At 42.6% G+C, this 14,900-nt stretch overlaps 2 protein-coding genes across 7 annotated transcripts in view; one reads left to right on the forward strand and one right to left on the reverse strand.

The window, feature by feature from the left end:
• Positions 1-1,272: 1,272 nt before the first annotated feature.
• On the reverse strand, positions 1,273-6,391 carry pla2g10 (phospholipase A2 group X). The gene is made up of 4 exons (XM_063216519.1): positions 6,265-6,391; positions 4,512-4,680; positions 2,992-3,098; positions 1,273-1,831 (listed from the first exon to the last, which is right to left on the reverse strand). The coding sequence occupies exons 1-4, from the start codon at positions 6,299-6,301 to the stop codon at positions 1,683-1,685; spliced, it is 462 nt and encodes a 153-aa protein (XP_063072589.1). The 5' UTR covers positions 6,302-6,391; the 3' UTR covers positions 1,273-1,682.
• A 479-nt stretch (positions 6,392-6,870) lies between these two features.
• zc3h7a (zinc finger CCCH-type containing 7A) overlaps positions 6,871-14,900 on the forward strand; it is a 29,234-nt gene continuing 21,204 nt past the window's right edge. For 2 of the 6 annotated variants that reach the window (XM_063190289.1, XM_063190330.1), the window contains exons 1-9: positions 6,871-7,024; positions 8,281-8,382; positions 9,520-9,559; positions 9,991-10,188; positions 10,964-11,122; positions 11,832-11,912; positions 13,353-13,406; positions 13,537-13,573; positions 13,892-14,334. In XM_063190289.1, coding sequence (XP_063046359.1) covers positions 8,315-8,382; positions 9,520-9,559; positions 9,991-10,188; positions 10,964-11,122; positions 11,832-11,912; positions 13,353-13,406; positions 13,537-13,573; positions 13,892-14,334 — 1,080 coding nt within the window. In that variant the 5' untranslated portion in view covers positions 6,871-7,024; positions 8,281-8,314. The other 4 variants (XM_063190315.1, XM_063190297.1, XM_063190306.1 and 1 more) reach the window with 4 other exon arrangements.

Raw genomic sequence — 14,900 nt, forward strand, 5'->3', positions numbered from 1 at the left:
CAAAACCAATGCAAAACCAATACAAGCAGGAGAAAAAAATATCCACATATAAAAGTATCCAGCTATGTGGAAACAGCACCTAAGTTGCCTTGGAATTGTTCCTGTGAAGAATTTGAAGGAAACTGCCTCTGATTCTACTTAAATGCACACATGCAGAGGACAATTATAGACCCGGGATGCACTTTCAAAGGTTAAACAGCTCTCCCCAATCCTTCTCCATCCTGATCTTTCAATCAATAAATGTAGGCTCATGATACACTGCTCTCTAATTCACTAAATAGTCCTACTATTGTAGTACCGGTAATCATACATGGGACAACAACATGACTTGGATGATCAGCCGTGGCCTAGTAGTTAGAGAGTTGGTCTTTCAATCTAGGGGTTGCTGATACGAATTCCCCCTGTCCTCTCCCTACACCTCCATCCATGGCTGAAGTGCCCTTGAGCAAGGCACCTAACCCCACATTGCTCCAGGGACTGTAACCAATACCCTGAAAAATAATAGTTGTAAGTCGCTTTGAATAAATGAAAGCGTCAGCTAAGTAAAATGTGATGTAATGATCACAATCTGTATGCTGATCACGTCAAGTTCTCCTTATATAGATGTTTCCAAAAGTCAGAGAGAATATGTCCAAACACCCTCTGTTGGTTGCTCAGAGACATTACTCATACATTTCCTCTATTAAAAACCTGTGTCACTGGTGATATAGAGCAGAGAAATTCACATTCGTGCTTTTGTTAGTCTGTACAACACGGATAAGAATCCATCCACCCTCTCCTTTCATGGCCAGCAATACTGACGCTCTTGATCCACTATTCATTACTGGCCTAAATTTAGTGCCCATTTTGAAACACTGAGGTCTTGTCACTGGATTCTCCTAAAATAAACCCTCTTTCTCACTTTACCGCTAAATCCTTGATATAGCCAGCCATACGCTGATGCAGTTAAGTAAAGTGGTCTAAACTTAAGTCTGGAAGACTTAGGTGGGTTTTAAGTAAAACACAGCATTCAGTTGTGCCTGTTATGTCATGTTTTAGTTTATGTTTTTATGTGTGTAATTTGAATGGATGAAAGAGATATTATTTCTGTCTAGACACTGGTCGACACACCTCCTGTTGCAAACACATCGATACTACGGGATGTATCTGACATAAAACGTAAGCTAAGGATAGCAGCATTTTTTTAATTTCAACTTATGTGACTACACTGTGTTGTCAAATTCGCCTATCCAAATAGACACAGGCTTCATTCAGAGATGTGTGAGATCATTTATTTGTCGCCATCACTATTTGACTTGACAGTCTCAGATAAACAAATAATAATAAAATAAATGTATAAAAACAGTAAAGAGTAGAAAAAGATGAACTTTGGCTATAAGAAATTGGACTAATAAAAAGATGTCCATGGCTTTGGAAACGTGCAAATGATGATCAAACATTTCCCCTTTTTGGAGGTCTGTGACTTTTCACCCACTTTTGTATTAACTTAACGTGTTGATCTTGACAAAAAATTGAGGACATTTCTCAAAGGTTGATGCTTTGTCCAAAATGAAGACTCTGGTACACTACATAGGGTGTGAGTTCCATTGTTTTGTTCCCTAGTGCACTACCTCTGTAGTGAGTGAGAGAATTCAGCCACTCAGTCACTTTATGCAACAAATAGAAAGCCCGCCGGTGGAGGATCAGTAGATATTGCAGGTTGGCTGCACATCACCACAGAGGAAGTCTGGCCAGACAGCGTTCTTCTTAATGAAAGGCGATCTCCTCAGGCACTTGGATACCTCCTTGTCACACCGACACAGCATCTTCTCACACTTGTCCTTCTCGGACTCTGAAATGAAACACACTCACACACACACACACACACACACACACACACACACACACACACACACACACACACACACACACACACACACACACACACACACACACACACACACACACACACACACACACACACACACACACACACACACACACGCAAGAAAGTCAGACTAGGGGATTATAAAGCATCAAAAGCTAGACAGCAACAAAACCATCACTGTCTGCCACGATGATGAAAGATTATTGTCTTTCATACATGATCCCTCTCATCGCGACCACATATTCCTGTATGAAAATCCCGAGCTAGAACAAACATGAGATGGCTGGATGCGTTGCAAAACATTAGGCCTAGTTCTAAGCACACACTGCTGAGCAGGCATCCAAAAGGCTCTCTGGTGGAGCAGACCAGGGGTGTCGTTCAGGGGGGTAAAGTCACCAGGGCCCCATGTACTGTATATAGGGGGCCCACACATAGTCCGATTTATGAAGATACACATGTATATGGCTGTGGGGGTCCATGGAAGCTGATTCTACATAGGGCTCAAAATGTGCTGCTACGCCCCTGATGTGCAGTCTGGACCACAGCCGAGGCAAGGCCTAAAATACCCAGAGGTGTGGGCAGGAGGAGACTCCCCCGGCTGGCCCCAGTCCCCGTGGGGTTGGGTCGGATTTGGGCTGTTGGGTTCCCCTCCCATCACTCATAATGAACGCACTGTACTCACAAACCACGGCTTCTGGTTGCATGCCTTCAGCCATGCCTGCTGACACATAGCATTTAGGCACGGGCAAAACACAAACTTTTGTTTGTTTGAAGCCTGCAGTGCAGTCACAATTAGATCTAAGAATGTTTCCTTTCAAATGTAAACAAAAGTGCACTTGCACTCTTTTAAAGAAAAAAAAGAGACCTCAACCTTTTTTTAACAAACCGCCCCTTGACCTCATCATAAGCCTGCCAACGCCCCCCTTAGCGTTAGGAAATAAAATGGACTTGTGCCCCGACCCCCTGCCCCACCTTCTAACTGGTGGTCCATGGAGACCCTGTTGAGAAACACTAATTTAGACGGTAGGCTTGGCAAGGGGAGGGTGCCGTGCAGGGGTTTGTGAGTTCAGCCTAATTCTGTTTCTGGCGTGTAACACACTGTGTGCAGGGCAAAATAGGCATACCACAGTCGGCCTCCTTGTCTTCACATGTCCAACGGTAGTTCCCGGTGTGCGTTTGGCAACCTGCGCGCTCCACATCACCGTAGCAGCAGTCGTGTTTATGACAGCACCTATTGAAAAGGGAAAGAGAACGGAATGTGTGTCTCACAGCACGCACGTCTGGGTTCGGTAGGTGTATACACAGTGTGTACAGGTGTCCGACTGCACAGATGAAGACTTTTCACCTAACTTAATAACAACAGCAAACATTACAAACAGGCCTATATAGCTATGTACATCACGTGTGTGTGTGTGTGTGTGTGTGTGTGTGTGTGTGTGTGTGCATGTGCGTGCGTGTGTGTGTGCCTGCGTGCACACGTGTTTATGCATGCTTTGAGCTGTCAGGGTGTTAATGGGAGGGTTATGACAATATATCAATGCATGTATTGCCTACATACAGTATGTATACTGTATGCATCGAGGTCTTTTACCCAAAACGGATGCAGAATGAATACTGGAGCTTTTCATTTGCAAGCGGAAGAACAACAAACCACCAAAAGGGAAAGAGGGCAAAAATACTCTTGTCTGCACTTCTAGAGGTGGGTCCACACAATTATTTCAGGAAGTAATGAATGGTGTTTCTTGTATTTTGATGGGCTTGAGGCTTCCACTGGCTGTCATTAGGGGCGGCGAGCGTACGGTACGAGAGAGGCCCCCCATTTTGTGTGTGGTAGAGAACTGGGTGGATCGGATCTGTTTTTAGGCAGCTCATTGAGAAATGAATGGGACGTGGGGAGAGAGAGAGAGACAGACAGAGAGAGAGAGAGAGAGAGAGAGAGAGAGAGAGAGAGAGAGAGAGAGAGAGAGAGAGAGAGAGAGAGAGAGAGAGAGAGAGAGAGAGAGAGAGAGAGAGAGAGAGAGAGAGAGAGAGAGAGAGAGACTGAAAACCGCAAGCCCTGCATGGAAAACACACACTGGGACTTAACGACTCATGAAAATCACACCTCGCAATTACTCACTGCACTCAACCAGAGGCACTGACAACAGGAAGTTCAAATGTGAAGAGAGAATGAAATGTGAACCATAAACTGTCTGGTTAATGATATCTCATCTCAAGGCCTGCTACTTTTTGGGCAAGACTGTGGGTTGGCTTGCTCCTTTCTCCTCCAATTGCCCTGGGACACCTAAAATGTTTTGAAATGATTCTGAAATGTATTTGTGGAGATGTGCGATACAGGCCTATACCATATCATGTATGAATATGCTACCAGACTGACACCTTCATTTTCTTGGGAAATTAATACATTGTATCTACTGCACTGTGCAAATTATCCATAACCTCTTGGGCTGGGTGTGATTGGCAGATTGTGTACAAAAACTAAACAAAACAGGAAAACGAAGATGGAAAGAGCAAAACAGAGTAAAAGGAACACACAGGTGCACCCCCCCCCAAAAAAAAAAAAAAAAATTAAAAAAAGAAATGAATAAAACACATGCACGGGGAAAAATAACACTGAAACAGATCTGCAACAAGTGCTCCTCACCAGTCTGCCCTGTCCCTGGGCCAGCCCTGGCCCCCTAGTCCACAGTAGCAGCCGTACATCATGTAGGAGAGGGCGGACCGGCCCGTGCTGCACTTGATGACTCCAGCCAGATCCAGCAGCCCTCGCTTTCTCCTCGCGGACCTCTGTGGTGTGGCGAAGGCCAATCCCACTGCAAATTCACATCACAGCACCATTGCATTTACATTACATTACATTACATCAGGGGTACCCAACATTTTCCAACTTGGGAGGCCCACTTGAAATTTTTACAAATGTTCGGGGCCCACCTCTGGCCCAATAAACAATACCACTCAAATGAATAGTCAACAGCAACACTGTAACAAGTATAATTTCGGGGCCCACTTGCTGGAACACCTTTGTGGCCCACCAGTAGGCCCTGGCCCACAGCTTGAGAATGACTGCATTGCACGTTATAACTTAGCAGCAGACACTTTCATGGAAATAGACTTACAAGATTGGGCATACACTGTTTGTGCTGTTTACTGTTCAGTCAGTTCATGAAGGTCATCAGCCTATAGGAAACACCAGGTCTACAACACAGATCTAGAAACTGAGGTAGGCCTATCTTTCTTAAAATAAGAGGTGGCTTGAACACCATGGCAGGGACTACTACAAGGACCACTTTATTGTCACTAACAACTTTAAAGGTGCACTGTGTAAGATTTGTGGCCGGAGTAGGTATTGCAACTATGCTGCTCAATGAAACGCTGCCTATTGCCAAATTTGACCATTTCATGAATATTAATAAATAATGCAATATTTACTAACATGATCACAGGACGGTAAGTTTTGCAGCTAAAAATGCTTATTTCTGGAAATTCAAAATGACGGACCACAGAGAAGATCCCCTTTTTCATATAGGCCTATGTAAAATGCAATTTCCCAGTCATAATGAATACTCTGAATTTAATGGTGGTGGTAAGTATTTGTTGAAAAGGTAGCATTTGAATGGACAGTGTGAATTCTGGAAATGAACAACTAAAAATATTACACAGTGCACCTTTAATGAACCAGCTTCAAAAAGCTTCACTTCTGGCTTGATGGACAGACAATTTCAATGAAGGTTGAAAAAAATAAAATAATCAATAGACCATGAAAGTAACGTTTTCCCATTATATAGGCCTACCCACTGAGTCAGCTGCCTAATAGGCCTATTTAAAATGTTATTATGCCATTGACAAGGTAACCATCATATAATAGTAGCCTACATATTTTCTTTCGTTTGAATATAGTGTGTGCTATAATAATCTGCCCTTTTTAACATTTTGTATTATACCGGTATTATTTTAGTGTACATTGTACCTATGTAGCCTATTCTCCTGCATATCTGTAGGCCCTACTGGAGAAAGAGTTGCTTTTACTACCTATGTAAATTGACAGTGATTGTATTCTGTTCTGTTCTGTTCTATTCTATTCTATTCTATTCTATTCTATTCTATTCTATTCTATTCTATTCTATCTATTCTGTCCTATTCTATTATGTTCTATTCTATTCTATTCTATTCTATTCTATTCTATTCTATTCTAAATAAATGGATAGGCCTACATTTGATTCATTCAGCGTTTTATTATTCGGACAGTTATTAGATTGACGCCCAACATACAAACTTGCATATTAGGCTATGTCCAACATCTAATCTCAGAAAGTCCGCTCATTTGAGACAGTAGCCACATGTTTCAATGTCTTTTGACTGGGAAAATTTAGAGTGAATAAAGTTGAAACAACACTTACCAAAGAGTAAGAAAAGTATCCAATTCAGTGCTGCCATTGTGCGTTCAGGTATTGACGCAATGGTAAGTACAGCAGTCAACAGCTTTTTTTAGACGCGCTGCAAAGTAATCTCCTAACCATCGCAGCCTCTGTCTTGAGCGCTCCGCTGTAATCTGCATGCACTCGATACAATTTAAATACTGTGCCACTGGAAAGGACTGCGCATGCTTTGGATGATCGGTAGCCTATTTAACCATTTCCATGCTGCAAATTTGACGATATACCTACAGCCTATTTATTTAGCCTACTTGTGAGAACTGCAGTTGCACACGCTAGGTAATAGGCCTACTACATGTTAGTTTTCGCCTATTAAAAATGTAGCCTATTAATTGCTATTAAATGTTTAGACTCTGAAAATGGACGAGGAATATGCCTAAATCTTATCTATGACACATTTTATCCGTTTATGCATGCATGTGCAGGGGAGGGGGTAAACAAACATGCGTTCAACTTTGAACTAGGCAACTTCATCCCAGTGCATCTGGCATGCAACTTGCATTCTCGAGTTTCATGTTGTGGATGCACTTGGTGGTGATCGGCAGGGGGAGCTGTTTCACAAATGCGGACACGACGACTTGGTTAGAAGGGCTACGAAACAATCATGAAAATGGTCTGGATCACATTGCCTGAATAGTGAAAGGAATAGCCAGCTAATGTCTTTGATGTGTTGCTAACTTTTCCGGATTTGAGAGGAAACTGAGTTACCATAAAGTTTATAACGGTGGGTATTCGATATGATTTAGAAGGTTTGTGATCGATCTTTTTCTAGAGTAGTTTTGGGAGGGTTCACAGAAAGCCAAAAGACATCTTGCGCGGCAAAAACCACATAGCTAGTTAGCACATGCTAGCTGTCCGCATTGTACGTTTATGGCCAGTGAACTGTCTGGCGTGTTTAGCTTTTGTTCGGCGCTCTTACTACTGTCCTTAGCTTGTACCGCCACAAAACCTTATTCTTTGTACTGTCTCACCAGTTCAGCTGCCGTTTCCTCAGGTATAGTCACCCATGGAAAATATGATAGCTTGTTTGTTAAATATATGTTACAAGACGGGCAACGTTAAGACAATGAATTTGGCTAGCCGTTTCTGCCCTCTCAATTCCAAAATATTGGCTAACCCATGTTCACGGCTGTCAGACGGTTTAGTTGTACGATTCCTACTAAACTGCAGCCATGTATCTATTGCTAGTCAGCCATAAATATGTTACATTAGTTTGCTTTTAAGCATGCACGTTCTCCATATGTTTCCTTCAGCTGCATTCCATGCCACCCACTTCAACAAAGTCGGTGGCATGCACGCCAAAATGTCAACTTGGCACAACATTTGGTACCGTCGACCTAGCTTTATATGCTTTGAACGTTGATCTTTCTGAGTGGCGTGTGGTGACTTAATATTGTGTGTTTAATACTTAAAGTTGCAGGCAGTCAGTTTAAGCACAGTATTGCCTTCAGAGGACGCATGCTTCCTTGTTTGATCTGTGTAGGTTGGTAGGTTAGGTAAAGTTTGAAAGTCCTGCTGTTGTCAAACTGTTAGCATAATCCACTAAACAGGAAGTGATTCACTCGTGATTTTATTCCATTCAGTCGTCAGGCAGATAGTTCTAGATAACTGCGTTGATGTGACCAGAACTAGAGCTAGTTGTGTGCGAGCAAGGTTTGTAGAACTACGTCTGTGTTCGTGGGTGAAATATCCATACAGTCGGCCTTTAAATCAACTGGTGTTTACTGTTAGATGATTGCACAACGTGCCTGTAACTTGTTAGTAATAATTCATCATGGTTTCTTTGTTACTAGGCTTCGTTCCTTTCAGTTGTTGACTAAGTTCTCTGAACAATAAGCACATTCGTGATTATCTTTGGGTGCTTATTAATAATAATGGTTTGCTGTGGAGATGGGCTTGGGGCATAAACTAACAAACCAGTCACCAGCTTTTCAATTGGTGTCTCTCTCTCTCTGTCTTTTTTCTGTCTTCTCCTTCTAGGTGAACCCACATTGTTCCTGAGGCACATGGAAACATGTCTCAGTTCTGTCAGGACCGAAGCAGTCGATGGCAGGACATCCAGAAGGGGCTGCAGTTCATACAGTGAGAAGGGGGCGCTGAGGGGTCGGGGGTTCACTGGGGGGTTACTGGGTAAAGTTCTTGTTATGAGGAGGAAGGGGAATAAGTGAGTCGACAGATTCTGCCAGCGACCTCACGTCAGTGTATTGTGAGCAGCAGTTGGCCCACTTTTGAAGTTCTTACTACATCTCAGGGCATGTTTGATTAAAAGAGCAGCACAGGTATCCTTAAGTGCTTTACCGTACATGAGATACAGAAAATGCTCAAAGGTTCATTGGAGAGGTTTATACATTTTGAACGCAGACCACCGTACAAAAGCTATAGTCCAACATATTTCATTAGATTAATAATTATTATTAGTAGTAGTAATTATGGTAGAAGGCGGTGGGTAACAGTGTTGCACTTCCTAGGTATTTCACGTTATGTGCCATGCAGAACAAGTGTCCAATAGAGATAGGACGGTAGCGAGTACATATCTTCATTATATGCGTTGAGTTAGATATACCGGTATGCTGTTTTAGGAACTAAATGTAGATGATTCCTGTAAAAATATTGATATCAAAATATCATCTCAATATCGCCATTGGATCACATGGTAATAATGTGAAAAACTACATCCTGTGGTCCTGTGAATATGGAGGATATGACTTCACTTAAGAGCTTAGTAATGGCTACCACCTTTTGGCCCTGTGGGAGACTTCTATTGCCCTCGCGTCATCCCAGAGCAGCTCCTGTCAGTGGACCCGCTGGGAGCTGAAGCATATGCTTGCGTCCACACGGACATCTAATTATTTTCCTCTATGACAAATGACTTGACAACACCTTCCACTCTCACTGGTCTCCTGGGATTATTTGATTATATGCTCCATGTAATTTTCCTTTGGGCGGAATTATACTCGTGTTGTAACTTGAGGCTATTTTGTTTATGTGCCTCCATGACGAATGACTTGACACTATTTTTTTTCTCTCTCTCTCTCTCTCTCTCTCTCTCTCTCTCTCTCTCTCTCTCTCTCTCTCTCTCTCTCTCTCTCTCTCTCTCTCTCTCTCTCCCTCCCCCTCCCTCCCTGCTTCCTGGGCTTATGATTTATTCTTCTCTTTGGACTCAACTGTAGTTGTGTTAAGTTGATGGTTACTATATTTTGTTTGTTTGATTCTTTGCAGATCCACATTACCTTACCCAGGAACACAAGATGAATATGAGGTATGACTGTCTTTTATTTTTGTTTTTTGTTTTCCCCCAAGAAGTGATAGACCTGGCAACGTTAAACTGCGGAAAGTGGTACACTTGGTAGACTGTACTTTTGTTAAGCTCATACAGTACTTACTCTGTTTTCTGCATATCTCTAGCCTCAATTTGTGGTCTTTGTTTTCTTTAATGCATGTCATGTTTGGTAAAACTGTATTGAGTAATGTGTAAGTGACTTGCTGTTGTGTGGGTCGGATTAAGCAGTGTGATTACAACACAGCACATCACTACATTCATTCATCTTTGCAGCTCATGAAGAAACGGGTCATGCAGCTTATCGAAGCACATCCTTGATGAGACATGACTTCCTGTTTCACCCTACAAGTATATGTGCCCTCATGACCGTGTTGTCGCTTACTGGGTGTTTTTTTTTTTTTTTTTTGCAGGTCTTTATCCGTCGTCTGGTGAAGAACCTGTTTGGCGAGGGAAATGACGTGTTCAGCGAGGGCGAGTGGGCACGAGCAGTGGAACTATACACAGAGGCCTTAAACATAGCAGAGTACGCCGAGTCAGAGGATATCGTCATATCTTCAGCAACAAGGGAAAAGATGTGCGCTAACCGCGCCGCTGCCTACTTAAATATGGTGAGTGAATGGCACCTGTTGCTTTGCTCATGCCGCTGTGGATGATTGCAGTCATTTCAATACAAAAGTCTAGCCTGTTCCCTACATCAGAAGGGGATTTGATAATGAATTCAAATCGATTTGCTTGATCAAAATGGAGTTGGTTTAAAAGTTTTTACTTATTTTGACCCTGCAAATTCATATAATTTTTTTTCGCGGAGATGTGAATGTGTCTGGGGCATAACATTGCAGTAAGAAATTGTTTTGCCTTTACAAAGATTTGCAAAATGTTGCAATGTTACTATGTTGTTGACGGTAGATAAGTTAATTTTGGAGTGCATTGTATTTGCTGGCTTTTCAGAAAAGTGTATCAGCTGCGTACCAGCTAAGGCTGGGTTCCTTTCCAATTTAAACTGGAAGGAAACTATGCCAAAAGAGCAAACACATCAACTGATTCAAAAAGCGCTGTTGTTCATACCGCTTTTTAGATGCGTCCTAGCATATCCATAAGAGGGTATGTCCGTCCGTCGGTCTTTCCACCTGAAACACATTCTTTAAATCGGACAAAACACGATCTTCGCCGTCATTTTTCGCGTTACATTGAATTGTATTCATTAATTTACGTCAATGAGCAACAAGTGGACGCATCTTTGACCGCCTGTCAGACTTGTTTATTGTTACTGTATGTCTGCCATTTGTATGTCTGCCATTTGTATGTCTGCCAGTTGTTATTATTGCTTTGATGACTGTTTGCTGTTATTGACTGGTATTTTTGCTTTTGATCTCCTCTGCACAGGGTTTGTACGATCAAGCTCTTGAAGACTGTGAAAAATGTCTTGAACTAAATGAGAGCAATTACCGGGCACTGTATCGCAAGGCGAGATCTTTGAAGGAGATGGGCCGCCACACAGAGGCCTATGATGCCGTCGCCAAATGCTCACTAGCAGTGCCCCAGGTGAGCGAGAGAGAGATGCGGTGCATGTTGGAGTCGATGTCTATATCAGTCTCTGAAGATTCGCATTCATGTAGGTCATGTTCGGTTGTGGTGTAGGTCACGTCGGTGTTTCCTGCACAACTTTCGTAAGTCAAGGTGGTGGGGTGGGGTGTTAACTGGCTTCAGATACACATGACGATTGTCTATTTTGTGCAGTTTCATATGGAATATTATATGAAAACCCTAAAAGTACACATTTTCTGATGAAGTAACTTCAGAAATAACATGATCCATCACACAAAATCTTTTCCAGGATACCTAGTCGAGGTGGTAGGTGTTTGTTGTCAGGGTGGTCGCCTTAAAAAGGTGCTGGGCAGAGGCATTGTGTCTTTAAAGATTCTCATTCATCCAGGCCATGTTAGTCTAGATGGTTTTTGCAGTCTGAATCAGCTGGGCCCTTTATCTGAAGAGCTTAGACATTTCTGACCTCAAAAGCCAGTTTCTCACAATTAGTCATTTGACTCATCTTCCTGTACTACCTCTCAATAATTGTCTCATGCAGCATGCCTTGTGTCTTTAAATTCTGTATTGTGTCTATACATTTTGTAAGTCAATAAAGTAAATGTTGATGAAGTTATTTATAATGTAATTTAACAACACTCACATTTAGTATGCAAATGTTTTTTTTTTTTTTTAACTGATGCATTTTACTTCCTATTTTCACTCCTAGGATTCCAAAGTCATTCAGCTCACGCATGAACTTGCACAGATATTAGGATTAAAAATTCGAAAAGCCTACATTCGAAGCAAGGTAAGACTTGGTCTTGTACTGTTGTTTGAAATTGTTTGAACACTTGCACACATTATTGAACTCCCCTAATCGCTTTTGGTTTATTGCAACACCAGTTGATGAACAAATGTAAGGTGTTGCTTGGACAAAGCATATTTGGAAGTATTGTGTATTTATGTTGGAAGTGGAACCTTTATCTCTACAGCCAAATGTCCAAATACTTAGTCTGAATGGTTAAGCAATATGTCAACAAGCCAAGAGTAGGTCGGCTTTGATCTGTGAGCGGTGTGTTTACGAGTAGACAGATGGTCTAGGAAAAGCACATTCCACCTCTGGGCTAGTGGTGTCACGTTCTCCTTCCTGTCCAGTGGACAGGGCTATGGCACAGTGAATTGTTGCTGTTGGAAGCTCAGCTCATCATAGAGTCTAGACCATAAAGGACTGTGTATATGAAGTTTGCTGCAACTTTGAGTCCAAATTTTACCTCTTAATAGGGCTGCACAATTGATCTGAAATTGTGGGGTTTTTTTTGCCATGAGGGAAAATCACGATTTAAACATGATTGCACAGGGAGTAAGCGCAATATACACTAGTGACCTGCCTTGGGGCATCCTTGATGCCAGAACATGTTGACAGGCTTGTGTGTCTGGCCAAAATCAAGCTATTGGCTTAACATGATTATTGCAGTTCAGTTTTTATTTTGTTCATCACTCAATGTAATTTCATGATTTTACATAACATTCTGCACAGAATTCAGTTGTTAATTGTTGCTGAGCAAGTGATTTCAGTTTTGATCCAAATTGTTGTGATTATCTTTTTTTTTTTCATAATCGTGTAGCCCTACCTCTTATTGTAAGATGTGGACTGTGTAACATTGACAAAAATACACTATAGAATCATAGTTTATACTCCATTCATTGTGTAACAGACAACAATGGAATGTAAACAAACAGAATTTCTGAAGCTCTGTTGTATGTGGAGCATATCAGGCCCTTATGCTTCCATTGCAGTTCCCTCTGCTCTTTCCAAATGATGTTTGCATTGTCATTATCTACTCCAGTCACCAGTAAAGGACTTGAGTGAGGGAAGGACTGAGTGAGGAAATGCAAATACAGAATGTTCAGAGATCACGATGTGATATGTAGCAGCTGAATTGAACATAATGCATATTATGTAATACATGTTACCACACACTGCAGATTTTATTTTTCATCTCTTGATGAAGAGGCTTCCTTGCCTCCTGGGGAAAATTCGAGACAGATGTGTGGGCGGTTACCTGTGTGTGTGCACACTTGATTGACGGGTCACCCTCAGTTTATATCTGTAGTCAGGCTGAACATTTTTAGCAACATCTAATGGCATGCCCTGAGAATTGTGTGTTATCTTGTTATGCCTGATCAGTGACCATGAAACAAATTCTTTTTTTTTCCTCGCAAATGGATCTGATTATGCTTCGAACAGCCTGCCTTAAATATTTTACCCGGTTCAAGTGTATCAAGTGCTTCAAATGACAAGGTGAGATGGCCAGTGCGTATGCCGCTTTGATTCAGTAATAAGTCTGCATGCGCTTTGAGCTAGTCTGTTAGAAATGTTATTAAAAAAAACTTGTTACAATTTGTTAAAACTGTACTTTTCTTTTTTTCAGTTTTCTGATTCTGCATCAGTGGACAATATTGAAACAGGTAGGAGTAGTTGCATAATTTGCTGTCCTTCATGGTCTATAACTGCTACCAAGCGAGTGTGGAGAAGATCTGTATATTTCGCTAGTTTTCTGCAAAACGGCTATTCTACTGACCAGTGGGACGACCATAGTAACTACTTTCAGTGACGTGTTGACCTTGTGCATGTTTTTAAGGTGCATTTTGTGACTATACAATGCTATGGTGGACAATTTGTCGGTCTGAAACCAGATTCGTTTTTTTGTGGGTTCACACCTGACATGGGTATGTTCACATTGATTTCTAATGTGTCCCTTTTTTCGCCCTCTCTCCCTGCCCCAGATGTGTCCCCGGCCTCCACAGAGCCAGCTGTCCAAGTGCCCTGCCCCCCTCAGCTGTCTGTCGAGCTGCCAACCTCCTCCATGCCAAGTACAGTGCCATCCCTGAGCACTCCCCCAGCCAGCCTCGTAGCCTTCGAAAAACCCATCGAACCCGAAAAACCCCAGCCCCCTCCACCACAGCTGACTGTCCTACCCCCCATCTCCTCCATCAGCCCCCTGCCCGCCATCAGCCCCCTGCCCCAGGTGCCCCCCCAGGTCTCCCTCCCGGAGCCCATTGGCCACGAGCCCAGCCCGCTGAGCAAGCCGGTGCTGGTGAACGGCAACAGATCCCATGAGGTGTTCCAGGTGCAGGTACCTGAGCCACACCTGGACTTTGATTCCAAGATCATTGGGGACGACCTGGATGACCTCCTGGACAACGTCACCCACGAGCAGTCCTCTGAGGTAAGGCCATGGTTAGCCTGACGATTATAAGTAGAGTACTTGTATTAATCACGAGGGAAATTAAGGTGTCTGACGTCTTGCATAAAATACACAACTACAAGATACACATTATAGCTCATGGCAGTAAACGTATAGCACACATTTGTGTACAGCAATTAACCTGGCATCATTTCACATTAACCCACACACTCACACTCTCACACACTATCTATCACTCCATCACTCTCGGTCACTCTCACTCTCTCACTCTCTCACTCTCTCACACTCTCACACTCTCACACTTTCACAATCACAGCAATTAGCATTAGGATTAGCACTCCTCTGAGGTGTGGAGATGGTTATCTGGGGAGCGCTATGGCGCAGTGCTTTAAGCCCCCCACATTTGGGTTTACATGCCCATAGAGACCTAGACTAGAGCCTGACCTGAATCAGGTAGGGGACAGTCAGCCTGACTATTAGCGAGCTGAGGAGATGATTAGTCTGACTTTTGGCAGTCATCAGAGGTGAGGAGATGGTTAGCCGTCCTTAGAGGTAGCGGACAACTGTTCAATATTTACAGTATGTGT

Source organism: Engraulis encrasicolus, chromosome 2 (genome assembly GCF_034702125.1).
Source record: "Engraulis encrasicolus isolate BLACKSEA-1 chromosome 2, IST_EnEncr_1.0, whole genome shotgun sequence".
In the NCBI taxonomy this organism is placed as follows: Eukaryota; Metazoa; Chordata; class Actinopteri; order Clupeiformes; family Engraulidae; genus Engraulis; species Engraulis encrasicolus.

What these genes read in the sequence shown, in the direction of transcription:
- pla2g10 (XM_063216519.1), bottom strand. Translation starts at nt 6,301, where the DNA reads ATGGCAGCACTGAATTGGATACTTTTCTTACTCTTTG. An exon ending in CCCAGGGACAGGGCAGACTG is followed by an intron (nt 3,099 to 4,511) that starts GTGAGGAGCACT and finishes CCTTTTCAATAG; the next exon opens with GTGCTGTCATAAACACGACT. An exon ending in AGACAAGGAGGCCGACTGTG is followed by an intron (nt 1,832 to 2,991) that starts GTATGCCTATTT and finishes GTTTCATTTCAG; the next exon opens with AGTCCGAGAAGGACAAGTGT.